General features: G+C 33.3%; 1 protein-coding gene across 1 annotated transcript in view; it reads right to left on the minus strand.

The window, feature by feature from the left end:
* CFAP47 (cilia and flagella associated protein 47) overlaps window positions 1–21,203 on the minus strand; it is a 225,927-nt gene that overhangs the window by 109,995 nt on the left and 94,729 nt on the right. The window contains exons 44-50 of the mRNA XM_065741564.1: window positions 20,246–20,382; window positions 17,175–17,283; window positions 16,191–16,417; window positions 13,260–13,440; window positions 6,059–6,255; window positions 4,219–4,362; window positions 2,919–3,092 (exon numbers count right to left, since the gene is read on the minus strand). Of these exons, the coding sequence (XP_065597636.1) occupies window positions 2,919–3,092; window positions 4,219–4,362; window positions 6,059–6,255; window positions 13,260–13,440; window positions 16,191–16,417; window positions 17,175–17,283; window positions 20,246–20,382 (1,169 nt within the window). The remainder of the gene's footprint in view (window positions 1–2,918; window positions 3,093–4,218; window positions 4,363–6,058; window positions 6,256–13,259; window positions 13,441–16,190; window positions 16,418–17,174; window positions 17,284–20,245; window positions 20,383–21,203) is intronic.

Raw genomic sequence — 21,203 nt, forward strand, 5'->3', positions numbered from 1 at the left:
TTGATGTTTATCCCTGCTTTCTATCAGATCTATCATCTTTGGAAAAATAATGCCCTTTTTCTTCTATGAGATAACATATAAATTACATCCTTTTGCAAATACATACAGATATTTTGCAATAATTATCATCTTTAATAGTAAGCACTTAACACAAATCCAGAAATAATTTTACAAATCATAAATAAATAACAATTTTAAAAATATTTAAAATCATTAAGTCCTTTAGAAGAATGTATAATCCCAAACTCCACCATATAATGAGATTTAATTCAAAAAAGAAAATATAGGATTTTAATAGGCTATAAAATTAATGTATTCACTTCTTAGGATCAGTGTATAAGATTTGATTGAAACCACACAATGAAGTTAATTATCTTGTTTAGCTATGTAAGACTTTGATGGCAAAATACTTCAACACTACCCAGCTTTTCAAAAAAATAAAAACAAGTACAAAATAACAGAAATTACTGAGATAGAGGAGAACTTTCATTAAGAAGTGTATTAAAACCTAATTTCACAAACCATTTTCAGTCTTTTAAATTGGTAAAAAAAAATGACATGCTTTATTTGCACGTTTTGTTAGGATGACAATATGCAGCATGATTAAGAAATAGAAAAGCTGCACAAGCTGCACAAATATTTATCATGCAATCACTACAATTATTTCAGTGACAAATTGCTGGCTTTCAGTAACTACAAATTTCTTCAAATCCACACAACATATGCTCCAGACTATAGAAAATAAGAAAAGTAGAATCCCACAGTGAAATGGCAAAAGTTATTACTGAAGGTTTCTTGTTACTGCAGAAAGTTTGCTTAAATCAACTCATCTCCAAGGATTCTATTTTTAAATGATAGTATCTTCTGGCATCTTATATGCCAAGTCATCATTTGCACACAAAGAATAAATGGAGCAGATTTTTACTGTTAAATTCTAAAATTAATTAATCAGTCATGGTTTTTTACATTATCTTCAAAAGCTGCAATATGGTTATTCAAGATGAATAGGAGGAGGAAATCATTCTTCAGAATTACAGTGAAAATACATTTTTCCAGTGCAGAATAACTAAATACATACAACTTCTAAAATGTCAGCAGACATTTCAAAAAGTTGTGAAAAGATGTACAGAATTTAACCAAATATACTCAAATTCCACTATCTGATCACACAGTGCTAAACAGCAGTATGTTCTAAGTATCATTATAATTGTTTCTAAGGTCCTTTTAAAAATGCTTATATATTAAAAGGTAATGCTCCCTTCAGACACTGGGCTCAAACTGCAACTGTAACAATCACTGGTTTATCTGAAAGCCAGATTTTTTTTCAATACTATTTCAAGAATAACAGACGATTCAAAAGACGCTCTCATTACTTCCCCTCATTCTTTTTTTAGCCCATATCTTCTAAATTCCTAAATTGTTAGGAATTCATTCACTTCTATTTTGTGCCAGCATGCTACAACACCAAAATAAAATACCTGTCTGTTTCACAAAGTATATACCCCAAATAATTCTTGCTTGTACAGAGAAAGCTTGAAGCTACCAAGAATGCTAAACAGTCAAGACAGAATCCAACCAGACAAACTTGTCAAAGCCACTATTCCATCTCAAGAAACACACCAGACCTAAGACCTTATCACAGCGCTACTTGATCAAATTATTTTGTAACTAGAAGACACACAAAGGCTGCCAACAACTACAGCTATTAATTTTTTGTATCATTCATCGCTGCTGCAAAGACTGCTTTGTCTGAAGTGGTCTGTTACAGAAGTCCTGGGAGGCAATGTGGAAAACAGATCGACTGAAATTAGGACAGATGAAAGTAGAATTGTTATGGGATATCCTTCTATTATTGATATTCAAGTAGACAGTTTTATATAAAAATCAAAAGAAAATGGCATAAAAAATTCTGTCATGAGACTGACAGATTAGATTTTATAGAACTACTTCGTGCTTCCTACACTTGTAGGTTGACTTGAATCGAATTTTAAAGCCATTAAAGTCCACTTAGATTGTAGTCACTAATCTTATATTAATTCAGCATCAGATAACTACATGCTTTCAAGCTAAGATTTTATGTGCAAAAATTCTTTGAGTGCTCTTGTGATGTTTTTTCCAACATAGTGCTAAGTTAATCATGAAGAAGTACATTGCTTGTAATAGTCTGTCTAGCAGGCCACAAAGAGCTCAGTGGCAGTATTTCAATCAGTAGAAAATGGTTCATAAAATTTTCACATTTTTTCAAAAATGCCTCTGCTGATTTTTAACATGGTGTCCCAGATATACATGAGGAAAACTACTGATATACTTTTCTCAACTTCAAATTAAACATACTGACAAGATAAATGGTAGGAAAATTGTTCAGTTACAGTAACACCAGTGTTATTTAATTAGAACATATATTTGTGTAATTACAATCATAAGATATTCTTAAAAATAACAGTTGAAAATAAAAAGATTATATGCAGTAAATATATATTAAAAGATATTTTTTACCTGGAAACATAAGAAAAAAATGTATTTCTATTTAGTTATCTGTTATGTTCCTCCAGTGAAGTCACAAACTGCACAGCACCTCCTATTCCATCTTCCCCATGATCCATTATTATTCAGCAATACCAGTTTATTTCCTTCTAATTTTCTTTCCCATCAGAAACTTGTCAATTTCTATAAAATTTCAGTGTCTTAGGAGCGCTGTATTCTCAAACCCTTTCTCTGATTTCTAAACCAATGAAATTAGCTACTGGTTTCAAATTCCTGGAGGAGGAATGACTAGTTAATGAACAGTGTTTGAGTACATACTTGGATCCATTAGTTTTAATAGCATGTCAACAATGGCAATAATATTGGCTATTGTAATACACAGTTTTTAGGCCTATGGATAGAAAAACAGTTGTAACAATATTGCAAAAGTTTACCTTGTATGTTAATCTCTTCTTGGTATAATTGGGTACCCATAATAGTTGTTGAGTAACTTGTCTCACTTGGCAATCAATCACAATATGATTCTGTGCCAGAGGTTTCTTCCCTATTCCTTTAAGGTTAAAGATGCTTTTAGTGTCAGTTTTAGTATTCCGCAGAATAAGTCTTCCCTATGATGAAGAAAGAAGAATAAAAGTTTCAGCACTATAGAATTCTCAATTGGCAGCCAAATCAACTGCTTCAATCTATTAATATCAAATCCAGGCAACAAAAGAAACTTACAGATTCCAGATGAGTTTCCTACCTCTTATGCAAATTATTGTATTAAGCAGAATAAAAAGAAAAAAAATCTTTACTTTTTAATTCTTCTAAATTAACAAAATAAAGTCTTCATAATCCCAGATTTAATACTTCTTGGCCTCTTCCCAGAAAACAGATATAACACCCAAGAAAATATGTTCTTATCCATTCCCGTTCCTCATATAAAATATATTTTTTCTCAATCATCTCACCTGTCCTTCAGCTGAAATATTCTTCATGATTATTAGTCAAAGGACCCAGGGCTTTTGGTCTTTACTAGTTTTATAATATGAGATTACTAAAATGCATTATATTTTGTAGGTAATTCATGCAGATGGATTAATAATCTCTCACAGAAAAAATTGTTTTTTGTCTCTGGCAGTTGACAAATTTAAATAGCATCCTTCAGGCAAACTATCATGTACTGTATAGATTAAAAAAATACATATACTGCTTCTTTTTAAAGGTACCACACACTCCTCTTCAGTTTTAGAACTCAGAATAGTAATTACTATGATGGCAAAAGTCACTTCTAAGTAGTAGCTTAACTTATAACAAATATTTTATGATACAGCAGGGTACTATCAACTTGCACAATGCTCAATACTACTACTATATTTTTAGGTGGTGAAATAAAATTTAAAAGTATGTATTTAAATACAGATGAACACAACATACATTTTTGTAATTAGAACTCAGAATCTTCGTGGAATAACTAGTCAATACATTGAAACTGAAGGTTTGATGGAAGAGTAAATAAAGCGGTGAAGAGAAAATCTATTCTGCATAATCTTTAAGTTTGGTAAAGTTAGATCCTTTGGGTTTTCTTTCCTTCAGCTAATAGCAAATCTTTTAATTTCTGACTAATTCACAAAACCTCTCAGGCATATGCTTACTGCTAGCAGTTAATTAAACACTTTCATAAGCTGAAGATTGGCATAAATTTTATTTTAAAAAGCTTTTTTTTAAATGCTTTTAAACTAATTTTTTTCTTACCATTGTTAAGCACTCAGTAATTGGCTTGAACATGAGAGGATACTGAGCTATTTCACCTAGACCCACATTTATTGAAGGAGGGCCCGAAAAGCCCTGTCCTTCCAAAACTGCTTCAAGCTTCCAGACCTGGTTAGACATGTTTCTCTGAAATCAAAGTAAAGACATAAATTAAATTACTCACTTAAAGTTCTTAATATGTATTTCAGCTTCTACTTGCAGTAATAATCAAACCAGAGTGTTCTCTTTCTTTCCCAAGCTACTGGAACAGTGCACCTTCTAAATCCCTTATTTCGGGAAAATAGTTACTAGCAATACTGTCAACATCAATACTGTCAGCAAGACCCATTAGATAAATGTTCATGATATAGCTAAATGGTCAAGATAGAATTTATAAGTAACATTAAAAACATTTACATGTATCTTTAAAGTCCTGCTTAACACTTGCCAAATCTGTTTATTTTGCATCTGTTGAAAACACTAGCAAATCCCTTAGAAGTCTTGATGTGGTGTACGAGCACATATTGCCTTATTTTGCCACACCGTACTACAGGATCAGCCTTGCCTTCTAATTAAGTACTGTCTTCCATAGGAGTATTTACAGTCCTGTGTTCTCAGAAACTGGTCTTTCAAGAAACTGAACTATTTTAAAGAATGGCTATGCTAAGTAGTACAAAACGCTGTTTAAGAAACATGTTTTGTTTTACGTAGACATGTCACAAGACTGCTTGATTATGGTAGGAAGTGAGATATTCTGTAATAAGTGTTTGTGGACTGCATAGAAAGAGTTAAATTTAAATAATCCTGTTCAGACAACTAAGCGTCTAATCTGCAAAAAAATAAAAATCAGTCTGAAAAGGAGAGAATAAACTGAACTCAATAGTTAATATCAGCCTTGGCAAAGCAAAGCAAATTGGTCCAATATATGAAAAAAAGGAAGTAATCTTTTGACACAGAATGAAAATAAATGCCAGAGGTAAGATTTGAATTTTGGAGAATAGAGATGATATCTATTCCAGTTCTGGCTTTCATCTTCAAAAATCTCTTAAATTCAGCTATCTCAGCCTCAGAAATAAAGGAATACCACCAAATATGATAATTAGAGCTAACTTCATAGCGTGGCATGAAATCTGCAACACTGCATATTACACTTGGATTAATAAATAAGTTAGTTGTTAACAGGTAAATTTCATAGTAGTTGAGCACAAATGCCTGTTTGGAAATTTGAGATTCATACAGTGCTTTGGTTTTTGAAAATATGCCTATTATTGTGATCTCCAACTCTGTAATAATAACGATTGCAATATCTGTGGTAAAAAGCATGGAAGTAAAAAAGTAATTAATCTGAGGATCTCGTGGTGAAGATAAAATGAAAGTGAGAAAAAGGAGACGGAAGATTACTTTTCTTCTCATGTATTTTTTTCCCCCCACATCAGGAAAAACTTTACCCTTTCAAAAACCGGCCTGAATTGTTCTAAAACTAGCAGGTTATCATTCTTTGAATGCCCCTTGATCTCTGACAGTTTGGTGACAGGACCATTGCCCCGGGGTGCCTGTTCCAGAGCCTGACCATCCCCTTCCCAACACCCAACCTGACACTCCCCTGATGCTTCTTCAAAGTTTCCTTTGTAATCTTTACTCTCTAAGAACTATCAGAAACTGTCATATTTTACCAATAAGATATACATTATGTCCAATATGAACTTTGATTAATAATACTAGAAGTCAGTATGTATGTGCTTTTGCGGATTTTGCAATATTGAGTTTTAACTGTATTGATTATAAGTTCAGTTTTCTAAACTCCTGAATCTTAATTTAGCTTGTAGCAGTAAAGTGAACTTACTATTGGAATATTCTGAATCACTGACTGGTAAGCTGGAGTTAGAAATTCAATCTCTGCTTCAACATCATCTGTATTCACTACACATTTAATCAAATAGACACGAAAATCCCGTGAGGACTTCAGGAGAATCTGACAGTGATAGCAACCAGTACCACGAGGAACGAATTTTATAGGAAGCTCAACTGCATCAATTTTACCTAAAAACAAACAAACAAAACAGTACAGTGCAATGCTGCAAAACACTGATTTTACATGAAAGACCTGGAAAGAGTTCCAGAAAATGGCAGGAGATTCCCCCAGCAGTACATATAATAATTTGAAAAGAACAATGGAGTTTTAAGAATATTATCATGGAAGCATAGCCAAAATTTTCACTTTCCTAAAATAAAAGTATATTTAAACATTCAAAAACCATTTTCTATTTTCTTCAGGAGTGTACAGAAAGATTTTTTTTTAAAGATCTATTAAATATAACAGATTTAGTAGAAAAGCTTATTGCATAAGAACTTCTGTAGATACCAAAAAAGTACATTAGATACTACTGAACACTCTAGTCAGCAGTTATCATGAGAGGTACTGGAGAGAACAGATTTTATTTGGTAGCTTCAACAGTAATGGGAATCCTGCTTATTTCTGTAGTTCTTATCAGAACTTCCCATTAGACTTTTGCTATGCTCAATTTTGGACTGAAAGTCTGCATTTCCAAAAATGACAGAAGTGTCCAACTTAGTACAGAATCATAAAAATTCCAGTTTGCCAATCAATTCCATGTAAGAAAAAACTCACTGTAATAATGTATAGAGTAAGGAAAATGCTATATAAATGCTGTCTGCATTTGAACATAGATCAAAAGTGTTCTGCGCGGACTTCTTTCTCTGCTCTTACAGAAAGGATCAGAGCCATTCACGTTATCTCACTCCCTTCACTAGTCCTTGTAGAACACTACAAAGGAGACAGGAAGGCACGTGACAAACATCAGTGACTTGTCACAAAAATAGTTCCTCTCTACAGCCTTCCCAAGAGACTCTAAGGCACCTCAAAAACACTAGAACTGCAGTTGTAACAACTTCACTATTTTATATTTAACAGAGATCGTTTATTTTCAGCCTTTTCCAAGATAACAAACCAATGCCAAAAGTCCTAGCAGGAATAGATAATGAGGAAGGTCTGAGACAATGTAATGACACAATAGAACCTCACACATAAAACTCTATAAATAATTAATTTATCCCTGAGGGAGAGCACCTGGCAAATTCTTGCGGTTTCCCTTCTTCTTTTATTAAGACTTATTTTCTGCTGTTATGGAAGATAATTTCATATGATCTTAAATGACAACTACTGAACTTTGAAAGTGCAATCAATTTTCATTTGCAATGCTGTTAATTCTCTTTCATAAAGTGGTTTTCCTCATATATTCAGTTCTCCCCTCTCAGGATTGAACAGATTGAAGCTTCCTTCTTGCCTTATGTCTTCAGTACTTCATTTTTTTACACAAGAATAGTGTATGTTCAAGAGATGAATCATAGTGAATGATATTATTAATATTTTCACATTACTAGGCTATCAAAAAGATTATTAATTGCACCATAGGTTTAACCCTCTATGAAATAAATTAGTTTGTTCTCTTTTAATTACAAGATTAATGGGCTGGAAATTTTTGAATTTTCACCTTTTATTCTATCTTGTCACCAAACTAATATCCCCACTGGCTATCTTCCAATGAAGTGACCTGAATTTGGCAGTCATGCAAGGAACACAAGTGTCCATTCTTCAGTTCATGAAGAATTTTCTTCTACAATTATTTTAGGACTTGAAACAAAATGTATATTTCAAATTTTAAATTCTCATTTAAAATAAATGTATTTCAAGATAAAGTACATTGAAAACATTAAAAAAAAAGAAGTAACACAGTGTATTGGAAGCTCTAAAATACTTTTTTGAGAATGTCTTTGTGCGCTAAATAGAAATTTTCATTGCTAATGATCAAATTTCTCCGTAACTGAATTGAACCGACCTTTGTCTTTCATTGGAGTTTCAAACAGTAGTGTTTCCTATAGAAAAATTAAAAAACAATCATTCTCTTTCATATATATGATATTTAGTTTGGCATTACTTTTATCAAAATATTTGTTTCTTCATTAAAAATTACATTGAATATTAAGTTACTTGATTATTTGAAATGATCAATGGAAAGGAAAGTAAATTTGCCGTTTATTTAACATTCCAAGTTTGTGCAATAAGACATGGACTCCCATAGAGAGACAATCTCCACATCAAAATGATTATACAAACCACATGCTTGTGATTTATAAATGAAGGTGGTTTCTTTGTTTGTTTTTCTGGAATATAAAATCTTTCCAATTTTAAATGTCATAAAGTCAACCAGAATAAGGATAGTACAGAGCAATCCTTCCAATCACAGCATGGGACAAATCCAAATACACATATAATTAAAATGAAAAGAGGCCAAAGTCTCCTCTGAGGTCTACTGATGTTGAGAAATGGGCACAGAATATGAGATTTATTACTGGCTTTAGAAAACAGTACTTTCTGTGTCTTGTGAAAGACAAGATAATTCCTGCAAAGACAAAGATAAGTGCTGACACTGGCAGTCATGTAAGCATTTGTTCATTGAGTTCAGGGGTAAAAACCTAAATCACATGTCACCATCCTCACTACTCAGGCTTAATTTGTCAAGAGAGGGTGAGACCTTCTCTTAATATCCACAAATTCTTCCCCTAGGTAGATTCTAGGTTTCAGTCAATCTTCTGGAGGACAATGCCAAATTCTGAGCACAGAACAAGGTAGAGGACACTGTGATATACTGTCTGGTGACTGACAACTTTCTTCACCACAGCATTAAGCTTATTCACACACCAGCATAAGAAAAAGGATTTCCACATGTTTTTCACAACAGACTAAAAAAGTGAGCACATATAACTGTTCTCCATTGAATACACTATTGCAGGCATTAAAGAAAAAAGAAAAATAGCTAAGATGTCTAATATTTTATACCCTCTCTCTTCTGCAAGCCCAAAACAACTTTCTTCAAGTACAATCCAGCTGCTGGGAAAATTATAAAGACTTTATTTCAACATTTTTCAAAACAGCAGTTAAAAACAGAACAAAACTTTAAATCAATTCTTTGTATAGAGGAATAGTTCAAGTGAAATGTTACCCCACACACTTTTAATCCCATTTGTGGCTCACTATCCTAGATTATTAAGACCACCAAACGTAATTAAATTTTTATTACTGTGCTGCAAGTTAAATCATAGAACTGAACTCTGAAGGTCTTAACATGCTAGGGAGTTAGAATGAAGTTTCAGAATATAAACCGTATTACAGAGATTTAACAAATTCTGTGTTTTGGACAGTAACTAAGTAATTATGCTTGAAAAAATAAAGACTATGCTCTAAAAAAAAAGTCTGAAGTCTAAAATACTGGAAAATTTATATAGCACGTGGACCATAGAACACTAGGTTGAGACAATAGAATTACTGATAACACTTCATAGAAGAATAGATTTAAAGTCTCAGGAAAGTGAGGTAGGTAAGGAAAAAGAAATTTCCTCTGATTGAAACCAATGCTGAGAAAGTATATGAGACATCTAAAAGTCATAGGAAGCAGGAGATAAGGTTGAGGTCATGAAAAAACGTTAGTGCAAATTTTAAAATTATACACTTCTCAAGAATATAAAGTGTTCGGGAAATATTACTACATTAAAAAAAATCATATTATAGATGACAGTGTAGATAATTTTTTACTTAGCTATCTGATATGCTTTCATTAAAGAAAAAAAAAAGGAAATCCATGAAAAATATATTTCCTATTAAACTGTCCGAATTAAGCATATCAAATAATATTTTAAAACTTAATTTTTAGTTGTTAGTTGTTTAGCACTTTACTTATTCCTGAGTATGGCAATGAGAACATAGCATTTCTAATTACAATCACAGAAACATAGAATAGCAGGGGTTGGAAGGAACCTCAAAAGATCATCAAGTCCAATTTTCCTGCTAAAGCAGATTTCCCACAGTAGGTCACACAGGTAGGTATTCAGATTGCTCTTGAATATCTCCATATAAAGAGACTCCACAACCTATCTGGGCAAAATGTTCCAGTGCTCCATCATCCTTACCATAATGAAGCTCTTCCACACGTTAGCACAGAACTTTCTATGACCAAGTTCTAAGCCATTGCTCCTTGTCCTATCACTAAACATCACTGAGATGAGCCTGGCCTCATCCATTTCCCTCCTACATCCCTTTAAGGCCCTAAGATGTACCAAAATTATGTTAAATAAAATGAAGTGATCAAGAATAATGGATTTATCTTGTGCATTCTGGTAGAAATGTAATTTATAACCTGTTATGTTAGAAGTTCTGTAAATGATTATAATTATTATAATAATATTGAATAATTAATGATCAAAATAAAGATCCCTGGCACATCAAAATAGATAACTTCCCCATACCAACATAAATGTCAGGCATGAAACATGCAAACATCTACTCATAATACAACTGTATCTTTCTATTTCTACATTTGCCCATTCTCTATTGAATAGATAACAAAAAGAAGTTATGGCAAAAATTTTAAAAAGGCAATGAGTAAATTAAATAATTTAGTTATATAAAAATCTGTTCTATAGCAAAGGAACTTTGTGCAGTATGACAGCAACTTAATTAAACCTGCTGGTTATGCTGCTGAAAAACGTATCACAACCCATTCTTAATTTTCTCTGAATTTATTAATAAAGTTGAAGTTTTCTTGGGAAAGAAAAGGGAACAGTAGAAAAGACAGTCGTGATAAGAACTAAATATAACAGCCTGTATATCTTATTATTACTATAGCTACCTAATAATGAGTGAAGCTTTTACCGTACTTTAGAAAGACTAATGGCCCTTTTGTTTTGTACTAACTGCTATCTCTTCTTAGCATCAGCCATCACACAATTTCTCACATAACTTCAAGGTCACATCTTCCTTTTTTCAGCAGCACAAAGGGAATGACTCCCTGATTAATAAGAGATTATGGTAAGGGATGGGAAAATGGAAAACAAAGGGACAGAGCCGCTCATTTCTTGTATTCATTTTGTTCTGGAAACACATAAATAGAGACAAGGACAGACAATCAAAGCATTTGATGCAGCACATGCTACATCCAAGAAAACCAGCAAATTATCTGTTTGGTGAAGCATGGACATGTTTCGGGATGCTACATCTCTATTGCTTAAAATCTGGAGCCATTATGTGAATTCCACTTGACATTTTAGCCTTTTAATTTCATTACCTAGTAGCATACACTGTTAAGAAAAAAAAACAACAATTTATTTCAAGATTATAGATGCCTTCTATGTGTTTCTACATTTCAAATTCACTACCCTTTGACATAAACAGCATAAGATTTTTACTGTCAGTTGTTTTCAACGTGAGCTATATATAAGGACTAAATTATCTCCTAGACTACTTCTTATGATCTGAAGTTACTAAAGCCTTTAGGATTATATTCAAAGATAATGATGAATAATCGCTGTGGCATGTGGTCTACTTGCAAACCAAAATTACTTCACAAAGAATCATAAGTTACATTCTGTGCATCTTCAAGAGAAGCTTTAGGAGGATGTGTTCTCAAGTTGTGATGCAACAACAGCAAAGGTTTCCCAACAACTTCTGTACGAAATGGAGTTGGACTGAGCATTAGAATGTGTCCTCAGGCAATCTGCTAACATCATTTTTTCTAGATTACCTCCTTCCACATACAGTAAATACAGACTATTTGTGTCATATAATATTGATATACAATACAAGCTATGAATTAACTGCTTCTGTAGCACACAGAATTCAGAGTGATTGCTGGGTTACTCCTGTCCTGAGCATTCCTTTCTAGCCCAGTAATATTCTTGTGGTTTATCTTTTTACAGTTCTTTCCTGATTTCCGTAACCTTCAGACACCATATGGTCCACTTCTGAACTAGATCTTCTCTCATACTGTGTACGAAGACAAGACCATCTCCCAGGATCCCACTCCAGACACTTCTAATTTACACTGAGATCAGATTCATCATTTTAATATTAGGAAAGGACTCATAATAAAATAATAAATTGTGTTGCTCTGTCAATACTTTTCAAAAGCAAATGCTTTCCAAAATCAGTCCCTAATCTGGTTTACCATGCACTGTTCCCAGTGCACAGAGTCTATAATATAAACAGAACAATTTGTGACCTGCCAGAAATTCTCTATTTTTAGGCAAGGAAAAAAAAAAAGAACATGGGATACAATGAGTACAGAAACAAACATAGGCTATGAAAGTACATGACCAGGTGCACAGATCAGTGATAACTACAGGAACTTACAGAGGAGTCTACTGATCAAGACTTAGGAAAAGTGATCAAAAGAATCTGTTTTTTTCACATTAGTAGGCATTCTATATTTCAAGGTTTTAATAGATGTACTGAGGAAATTAGCACTAAACTTTAACTAGCAAAGCCAAAAATTATTCTTCTGTGTGGTTGTCAGATAGCTGTGATACAAACATGCACAGATCAGGTAAACAGAAACATAAATACTGTTCTAGGTCTTTTATGAAATGCAACTTAGAATGCTTTTAAGACTTACATAAATCACCTAAAAAACTAGCAAAAGATAGATTAAAATGTAGCAAAACTTTTAAGATTTCAATGTAAAACATGAAATACAAGAATAGTCAAAGTTTATGAAAAATAACCAAAGCTGACAAGACTACTGTGAAGATTGATCCACAACTTTTCATCAATGGAACAGGGAGCAAAGAGTGTACAATTAGTTGATACTTCCCTCTGGCTGACTGAGGAGGAATACAAGAAAAATAGACAGTAACTCTGTCAAAATTTGAGTGCAGATCAGCCCCCCCATTGAAAGACAGTGTAAGAAACAAGACCAAATTCAGAATCTGACAGGTAAACAGTCCAAATTATTTTCTCTTTTAGAAGAAACCTGCTGTGGTTGTGTGCCTTTGATAAAATCAATTGCATGTGGAAAACACTGTTTTGAGCTAATAAGAGAGAACTTGGATATTGACAAAAAAGACAAGATGGAGGACTTGAGCAGTAGTAGAATGGAGACAATTACCTTTTTCTGAATATGTTTAGGAAATTTTAGGAGACCTAATTTTCTTGGGGAATAAATCAAATTGTTCATATTTAAGATCACTCTTACCTATCTTCTCAGGTGAAACCACTTTTTCTGAAGGAACTTTCAAATTAACTCTGCTAGATGCCAACACTGGAATAGAGAGCTTCTCAGGAACCACAAAGAATTCTTGTGTGCTCGCTCGGACACTATAATCCACGTACTTCGTCTCTGGGGGGAATTTACGTGGTTTTAAGAGTTCACATCTCTGAAAGTAAAGAAATAACATATACATATGAAAATCATAATAACTTCAGGCAAAGAAATGTAAAATGAGAGGCTTTAAGGTGTAATTCTGTAACTGAATTGGTAATTAGGCAGGTTACACAGAAATGGTTGAGAAATGCTTCTAAATAAAAACTGACTTACGTGTATTTTTTTAGACATTATCATTAATGTGTAATTTTAAAAATAATACACATCGAGATCTACAGTTGAGCCATCTCTTGCTCAGAAACCTCTCTGCAAGCTTTGAAAGCTTTTCAAGATCAAAAATTAAAAAATATATTAAAATAAAAAATTACTTTGTTTCAAATGTACATTTGACCAGTGTTTTTTGTTTACTTCATAATGTTTCTAAATAATGAAAAACATGAAAAGGAAAAAAAACGTGTTGTGAGCAATTATATAGTTAACATGTAGTTACATAACTACACAGTTATTAATACTCAAATGTTGACACTCAACATATTTGAGGAATCAAAGTATTTAAAATTAACTTTACAGACAAATAATCTCTTCCTGCTGGCACTGCCATCAACAGTATGAAACATAATACTAAAATTTAGCACAATAAATAAAGGCAATTTCCAAATACAAATTTAAATCTCATAGTGAAAATTAAGTTAGACATCTGAAGGAAAGCATTACAGAAATAATGCAGTGATTTAATACACAACTTGCTCACTATTGTAATTTTTGATCTGGTAACACAGTATATTTGCAGTGATCAAGATAAACTGTAAATTCAACAAAGTTAGTAATTCTAGTAACTCTAATAATCAAAGACAACCAAAGTAGATTTATTTTTCTTCCAGTAAGGAAAAAGGGACTTAAGTAAAGATGAGTAACATTTACAGTTTTATATAAATGAAAAATATGCAATTATTTACAGCAATTTTACAGGTGCAAGTGGACCAACACGTAATAGAAATGTAACAGCAATTTTCATTTTCTCCATTCCTTGCATAAAAAATTCTACCCATAGGAAGGGAGTATAAAAGCATAAAAGAAATGAAAAAGAGAGTACTAGATATCCAGAAATTTTAGATTTATCTCCAACCTACTATATATCTTCCAAGGGATTTAATGAGCCTAAAAAATTTATCAGACCACAGGAGCTTTGGACGGGGTATTTTACTGTCAGGAACTGTGGAGGAGCTACTTAAGACAACAAACACAGAAGCATACTTCAGCTCCAAATTAAGTGTCAGAACACAAGTTCCCTTCAAAATCAATAAGTTTCTTAAGTAAATTTCACCAGAATTTTTATAATTTTTTACACTTTTACTCAGACAGTAAGTTTTCATGACAAAAAGGAGCACTATTCAGAAATTTATCTACTTAGTGAATTTCTATACTGAGAAATAATTTTGAATGAATTCTTTTCCATAGCAGTTTAGAGATCTACTTCATTTAATTTCTCATGAACAATTAAAGTACTTTGTGTACACAGAGAACGTACTTGTTTTTGACCATTATTTTCAATTCTCAAGATCATTTATTCAGTGTTAGTATCCATCATTACACATTTTATAACTAATAGTCCTCAATTGTTCTACAGTCTAATTAATTTCAGCACTCACAGTAGATCTTAGCATTCTTAGTGGAAAAAAATATATTCCTTTTATGTTCTGTTTTGAATAAATTTACAGCTTCATAGCAGTCAAGACTATTGTTGAGTACTTGCTAAGTGACTGTAACATTAAAGAACTTCAATTAAAAAAAGTTCATAAGCAGTTAACTAGGTATAATCTAAAAGAAAAAAAATTGAGTCTGTATTACATATTTACAATTCTTGTCCTATGACAAACAACATATTAAACCTGCTTTTTGTTTTCCTCATTTAATTTGTTTTCTATTACTTTTTAAATTTATCTGCAAGGAAAACACACATTTAGCAATATCAAGACTCTAGGGAAAATATTCTTCCCTAGTACAGGGAATCATGCAACACTAGGAGCTCTATTCAAGGCAATGTCCAACTGGAAAATTGGAATAACACACAGTTTCTCAGCAGTTTGCCACATGGGAAATTAAATAATAAAATCCCGAGTTTTATTATTATATTAATTTATATTTGAATTATATGTAAGAGCAAAGCTTGGTTTGGCATTATTGCCATTACGAATTCATTCACAAATTCTAATAGAATTTGTCTATCAAGAGAGAATTTTTTTGCTTCTAGAAGTTGATTTATTGTAAAAATATCCCTAGCTAGAATTTATACAGGGATAGGGAGCTACAGTTTAAGGAAGATTTGTAGCTTTCTAAAACAGTTGTTAATTGATTGCAAAAAGAGAAAAAGTCTTTCCTGTTCCTCAACTCATTCTCCATATAGACAAGCCTGTTCTTAAAACCTATATAAAAAATGCTGATTGATAATTTTCATTTCTTAAGAAAATGAGCATAAGAATGCTAATACAGATGATTACAATGTATTACATAAAACACGAAAGCTTTTTTAATCAATATAAATATTTCAGAAGGTAACTAAAATAAAATATCAATGTTTTGTTAATCACAGCAAAGATTTCCTAAAGGAAGTAGCATGAGAAAGCAGCTTCAGCAGTGTGAGGACAGTGAGGATTAGTAACTGTCAGATTACAGAAAGCATAAAACAACTTAACTCCATTACACCATTTCCTGAAACTTTAAACTTTATTCATTTTAGAAATCCAACCCTAAAAACAAGAACAATTAATTAATTCCAGGACCAGATTACTGATTTTTTCTCACCTCTATTCTGGACAGCCCTAGCAATGCAGTTGCAGCTCGGACACTGCTGCTATCCAGAGTTCCTGTGATCTTTCTTCTTTCATATTCAATAGTTGGCATCTGCTGTTGAGCAGCAATAGCCAGAGCCCTTTCTCTTGATTCATTGACCAGTGGAATCCTGAGTTTTTCTTCAAGAGTCTGTCCAAGATTACATTTCAAATATAAAACTGGCTTTCCTGCACTTGTACCTATTTAAATAAAAACACATGCCAAAAAAAAAAAAAAAAAAGAAAATTGTCAACAGGTATTGTAACTGTACTTAAAATTCTTAACCTGCAAAGAAAAGCCTGAATATAAAATTCCATTGATATTCACTTACATGCTATTTCTCTATTTACTTCCATTATAATTTATTTGTTATCATACAAGGGAAATATAAATTGACACAAATGGAAATCCAATTGGAAAATTCAAAAATCCTACTCTACTTTACTATTATTACAATAGCAGCAAAACTTTAAAAAATAAGTAATAATCATTTCCGAATCAGTTACTCTCGGAATCAACATTTCTTTACAAACAACAGGAATAACAGTTACATTACTTCCTGAAGTATATGCATTCTTTAGTCTCACATATATCTGACTAAAATCTACATTCTGAGGTAGGAAATAAGAGAAATTATGAAAAAAAACCAATATAAACTGTATTAAAATATAATACAGCTATATAAATATAATATAGTTATATATTAAAATAAACTATATTGAAAAAAATTTACACATAAGTTGAATACAATAGCTAAAAACTACCTCACTTCTGCACTGAAGAGAATGTACTGGACAACATTTAAATAAATGTCTCATAGTTACACTGTACTAGAAACAACTGCTTATTCCTTACACTTAAGGAATATTAAAAAAATGTGTGGGAACTAAAGAATGTTTGTGAAGTAGATTGATTTGCTCTATTTTTTTCTCCTATCATCTATTTAGTTTACCTTACCTTCTAACGTACTGCTAACATGCAAAACATTTGGGCTATCCATTGGAAGCAGTTCTGAAGGCAAAGGTATGCCACCTACTCCTTCTACAAGGTATACAAATTCTCCAATCTAAAACACAGAAACACAAAATTTGCAATTCCAGAATAGCCATCATTTTAGAACTATGTTCAAATAAATGCTAATTATTTTTTCAAACCCTGGTATGTTAATCACATTTCTATAATTATTAAATCTGAAAAATAAAAAAATGCCAACAAGGTGAAACTTTTTCAAGTCCTCATATATTTTAACTGAATGAGAATAATTTGACCTGTATACACAATGGCACATTTATATTATGTGCTATATCCATATATATTTAAGCATATATACCAGTTGCCTTGATTGCTTTTCACTGTTAAGAACTGTAGTTTTGAGGCAGTAAAACTTTTCAAACAAGCAAACAGTAGTGGAAGTCAAACTACGCTAGCATCAAGTACAAATAATCCACCAAGAAGAAAATAAGTTAACAAATCTTACTTATTCTTATTTATTTCATCAAAAATAATTAAAGCCTCACAGAATTTGAAAGCAAACATAAACATGTCCTAGGAAAAAAAGACAGTGATTTGTCATGGAGGAAAGCAGAATTTCATCATCAGAGAAATAACGCTTTGAATCATAGAGGAAATTAACTGTCAATTGGAAGAAAAAAATTATTATTAAAGAAAATTCAATAAAAGTGTTCTAAGTTACAAAGAGGACATCCCAAAACTAAAAAGTATCCAAATTAGGTACTTATTGATTGTGATGTAGAGGGATCAAATGGTGCTGCAACAAAACATATAATTTGCTACTTGTATTTCCCATCAGCTACATTTCATAAAATCCTGCCTTTAAAATGCATTTCTGTCATTTATTCTTCATTCCAGATATGAGGAAAAAAATTATGTCATTAAATGCGTCTGCCAAACTATGTCATTTTTTCACACTAATACTGGTCAATAACAGAAGATGAGTGTGTTTTTGTATTTTATTCCGAGCTTCATCAAATATTTACACTGAGGCTGGCAACACTGCAGTTATGTTTCCGATCCAGCAGAAGAAAACCTATTTAATTTTGATGTCACTTTATCTCCCTTCTTGGTTCAAGAGATCAGAGAAATCTTCCTTGAGAGGGATTAAAGAATCCTACAGAAAAATTGGTCTCCCATGTATAAACTAATAGTCACCCCTGGGAACCAATTTAAAGAGAAATTATTCCTGTTTGATACAGCATTTTGGCTGTATAAGGACTACTAACAAACTCACAGCATGTACAACTAATTTCATGAAGGTACTGGTTGCTAGGTTGTCATTCTATTACCAATTACTTTTCTTGTCATTGCTGACATCAACATGCTTACATCTATCAACAAACCTCCCTGTTTCCCTCCTTACTTTGAAGATATCTTGCTTTTTGATCTACATAAAATGCAAATCGCATTTTCCATTTCTGATCTCAAGGAATATGGGCCTGGCAAAGAGTGCGGTTTAGGCTCTTTGAGGAATTGTTCATCAGGATCTCCTGGGAGGCTGTCCTTAGAGACAAAGTAGTGGAAGAAAGCTGGCTACTCTTTAAGAATGCCTTTCTGAGAGCACAAGAGCTCTCTGTCCCTCAGAATATGAAAGCAGGCAGGGGAGGCAGGAACTTGGCATGGCTTGGCAAGGATCTGCTGGTCAAACTGAGAGAAAAGAAGGGAGTGTACCAGCTTGTAAAAACAAGAAAAGCTTCTATAGTTACATTGGCCAGAAGAGGCAGACCAGGGAGTATCTCCTTTGGTAAATGAAAAAGGAGAGCTAGCTACAACAGATATGAAGAAGGCTGAGATACTAAGTGATCTTCCCGAACTTGTGCAATGCCTTTGACATAGTCTCCTACCACATCCTTATCTCTCAATTGGAGAGATAAGGATTTGAGGGGTGGACTGTTTGGTGGATAAGGAATTGGTTGGAAAGCCATGGACAGAGGGTTGTGGTGAATGGCACTACGCCCAGGTAGAGGTCAGTGAAGAGCAGTGTCCTCCAGGAGTCTGTCTTGCGACCACTGCTCTTCAACATCTTCATCAATGACTTCAATGCTGGACTGAAGTGCACCCTTGGCAAGTTTGCCATTAGTACCAAGCTGAGTGGTATGGCTGACATGTTAGAAGGAAGGGATGCCATCCAATGGGACCTCAACAAACTCTAAAGGTGAGCTCATGTGAACACAATTAGGATCAACATAGCCAAATGGAAGGTTCTGCACTTGGGCTGGAGTAATCCCAGGTACCCTAGAACTCCTTAAAAGTAGCCCTGCAGAGAAGGACCTTGGGGTCCTGGTGGCTGAAAAACTGAACATGAGCCAGCAGTGTGCTCTTGCAGAATGGAAGGCCAATGACATCCTGGGCTCCATCAGAACAAGGGTGGCCAGTAGGGACAGGGAGGTGATTGTGCCTCTCTACTCTGCCCTCTTGAGGACGTATCTAGAGTACTGCATCCCGGTCTGGGGTGCATAACAGAGGAAAGATATGGAGCTGTAGGAAAGGGTCCAGAGGAGGGCCAAGAAGATGATCACAGTGCTGAAGCACCTCCCTACGATGACAGGCTGAGGGAGCTGGGCTTAATCAGCCTGAAGAAGGACACCTAAAGTGATCAAAAATAGGTCTTGGTAATTTGATTAAATCAATTTCATTTAAGAACAAAGCAAATCTGAGATTAAATTAATCAAGAAAAATTGCAGAGTCAGTATTCATGTAGAACGTGTACAGCAGGCAAATGTTTTTAATTTAACTTGTGGATATAAAAGGGCAGTGAATTTTGGTTTAAAATTCTTTGCTAAAACTTAAAACTTTATGCAATCTTCTGATCTTCTTAAGCACCATTTGCCTGAAAGAATTATAGGAATACTGTACTTCAACCAAAAAAATAATACAGAAAGAGAAAATATTTTCATTTCCCTAAGTCTGCACATTGAGCACCTCAAATATCTGAAAGCTTTACAGAAACAATCTTCTTTATTAACTAGGTTATCATGAGAAAATGACTTAAAGAACTTAGCTTCCATTCTTACCATTTCATTAACCAGAATGATAGTGCAGTAGCGTTTTCCCAGATTAAATGGAAGAAAATGAATCTCTAAGGCAGCAGAACTCTTCCCTGCCAAGAACAGTTTTTCCAGGGGACTGAAGAACTCATGCAGGAGGTCAGCTGTTAAAAAAAGTTGTAATGGTTGTTCAGATATAACAAAATGAGACATAATATACTGCATCTCCCTAGGATACTATATACAGCCTGCTGTAACAGTTAGTATTAAAGGTACTCCTAATTACATTTGTGTAAATCTGCTGCAATCATGCTGCATTATTTTAACAGATTTTGCTAGCAGTGTTCCTATGGCATGCACTGAAACAGAGAAAAAAAAGACTGTTCTCACTATCAAAAAAAACTTTTAAAATATGTACAGCCTCTAATTAAATAACTCCTTTTTAATACTCTAGTTTAATACTATTTAAATGAATTGCCTTGCCCTCGGCAGCAGAAGCATAGTGTTATAATATGAAAATCTCCAGAATGAATAATAATTAGGTTCTGTCAAGGTTACACTTTTTTGCACTGCTTTCAAACAAGCATTGTGTTGACAAATTACATTTTTCCTAAGACACTAAGAATTTTACAGGTGAATCTGGCAGATTCAGATTACCTTCTCGGTGATTGTCTTTCCTTATTAACCAAATTTGGGTAATACAGCACACCTCAGACCTTGACTTTTGTACAGCCTTGGCTGTCTAACACACTAGAAAGGTCAGCAGACTAAAAAGTAGAAGTGCAGGCAGCTGAAATGAATACAGATCACAGAACTATAGAATGGTTGAGGCTGGAAGGGTCTCCTGCAACTTACTTGATCCAACCCATCACACTCAAGCAGGGCTACGTTAAGAAATCTACTCCAAATTCTGGCTGATTAAATAAATGATTCACCACCTGCCTTTCCAACACTAAGAGTCAAGTTCAATCATCACCTTCCCCCC

This window comes from Cyrtonyx montezumae, unplaced genomic scaffold, assembly GCF_038088225.1.
Source record: "Cyrtonyx montezumae isolate F1298 unplaced genomic scaffold, pur_monq_1.0 scaffold_3, whole genome shotgun sequence".
Classification (NCBI taxonomy): domain Eukaryota; kingdom Metazoa; phylum Chordata; class Aves; order Galliformes; family Odontophoridae; genus Cyrtonyx; species Cyrtonyx montezumae.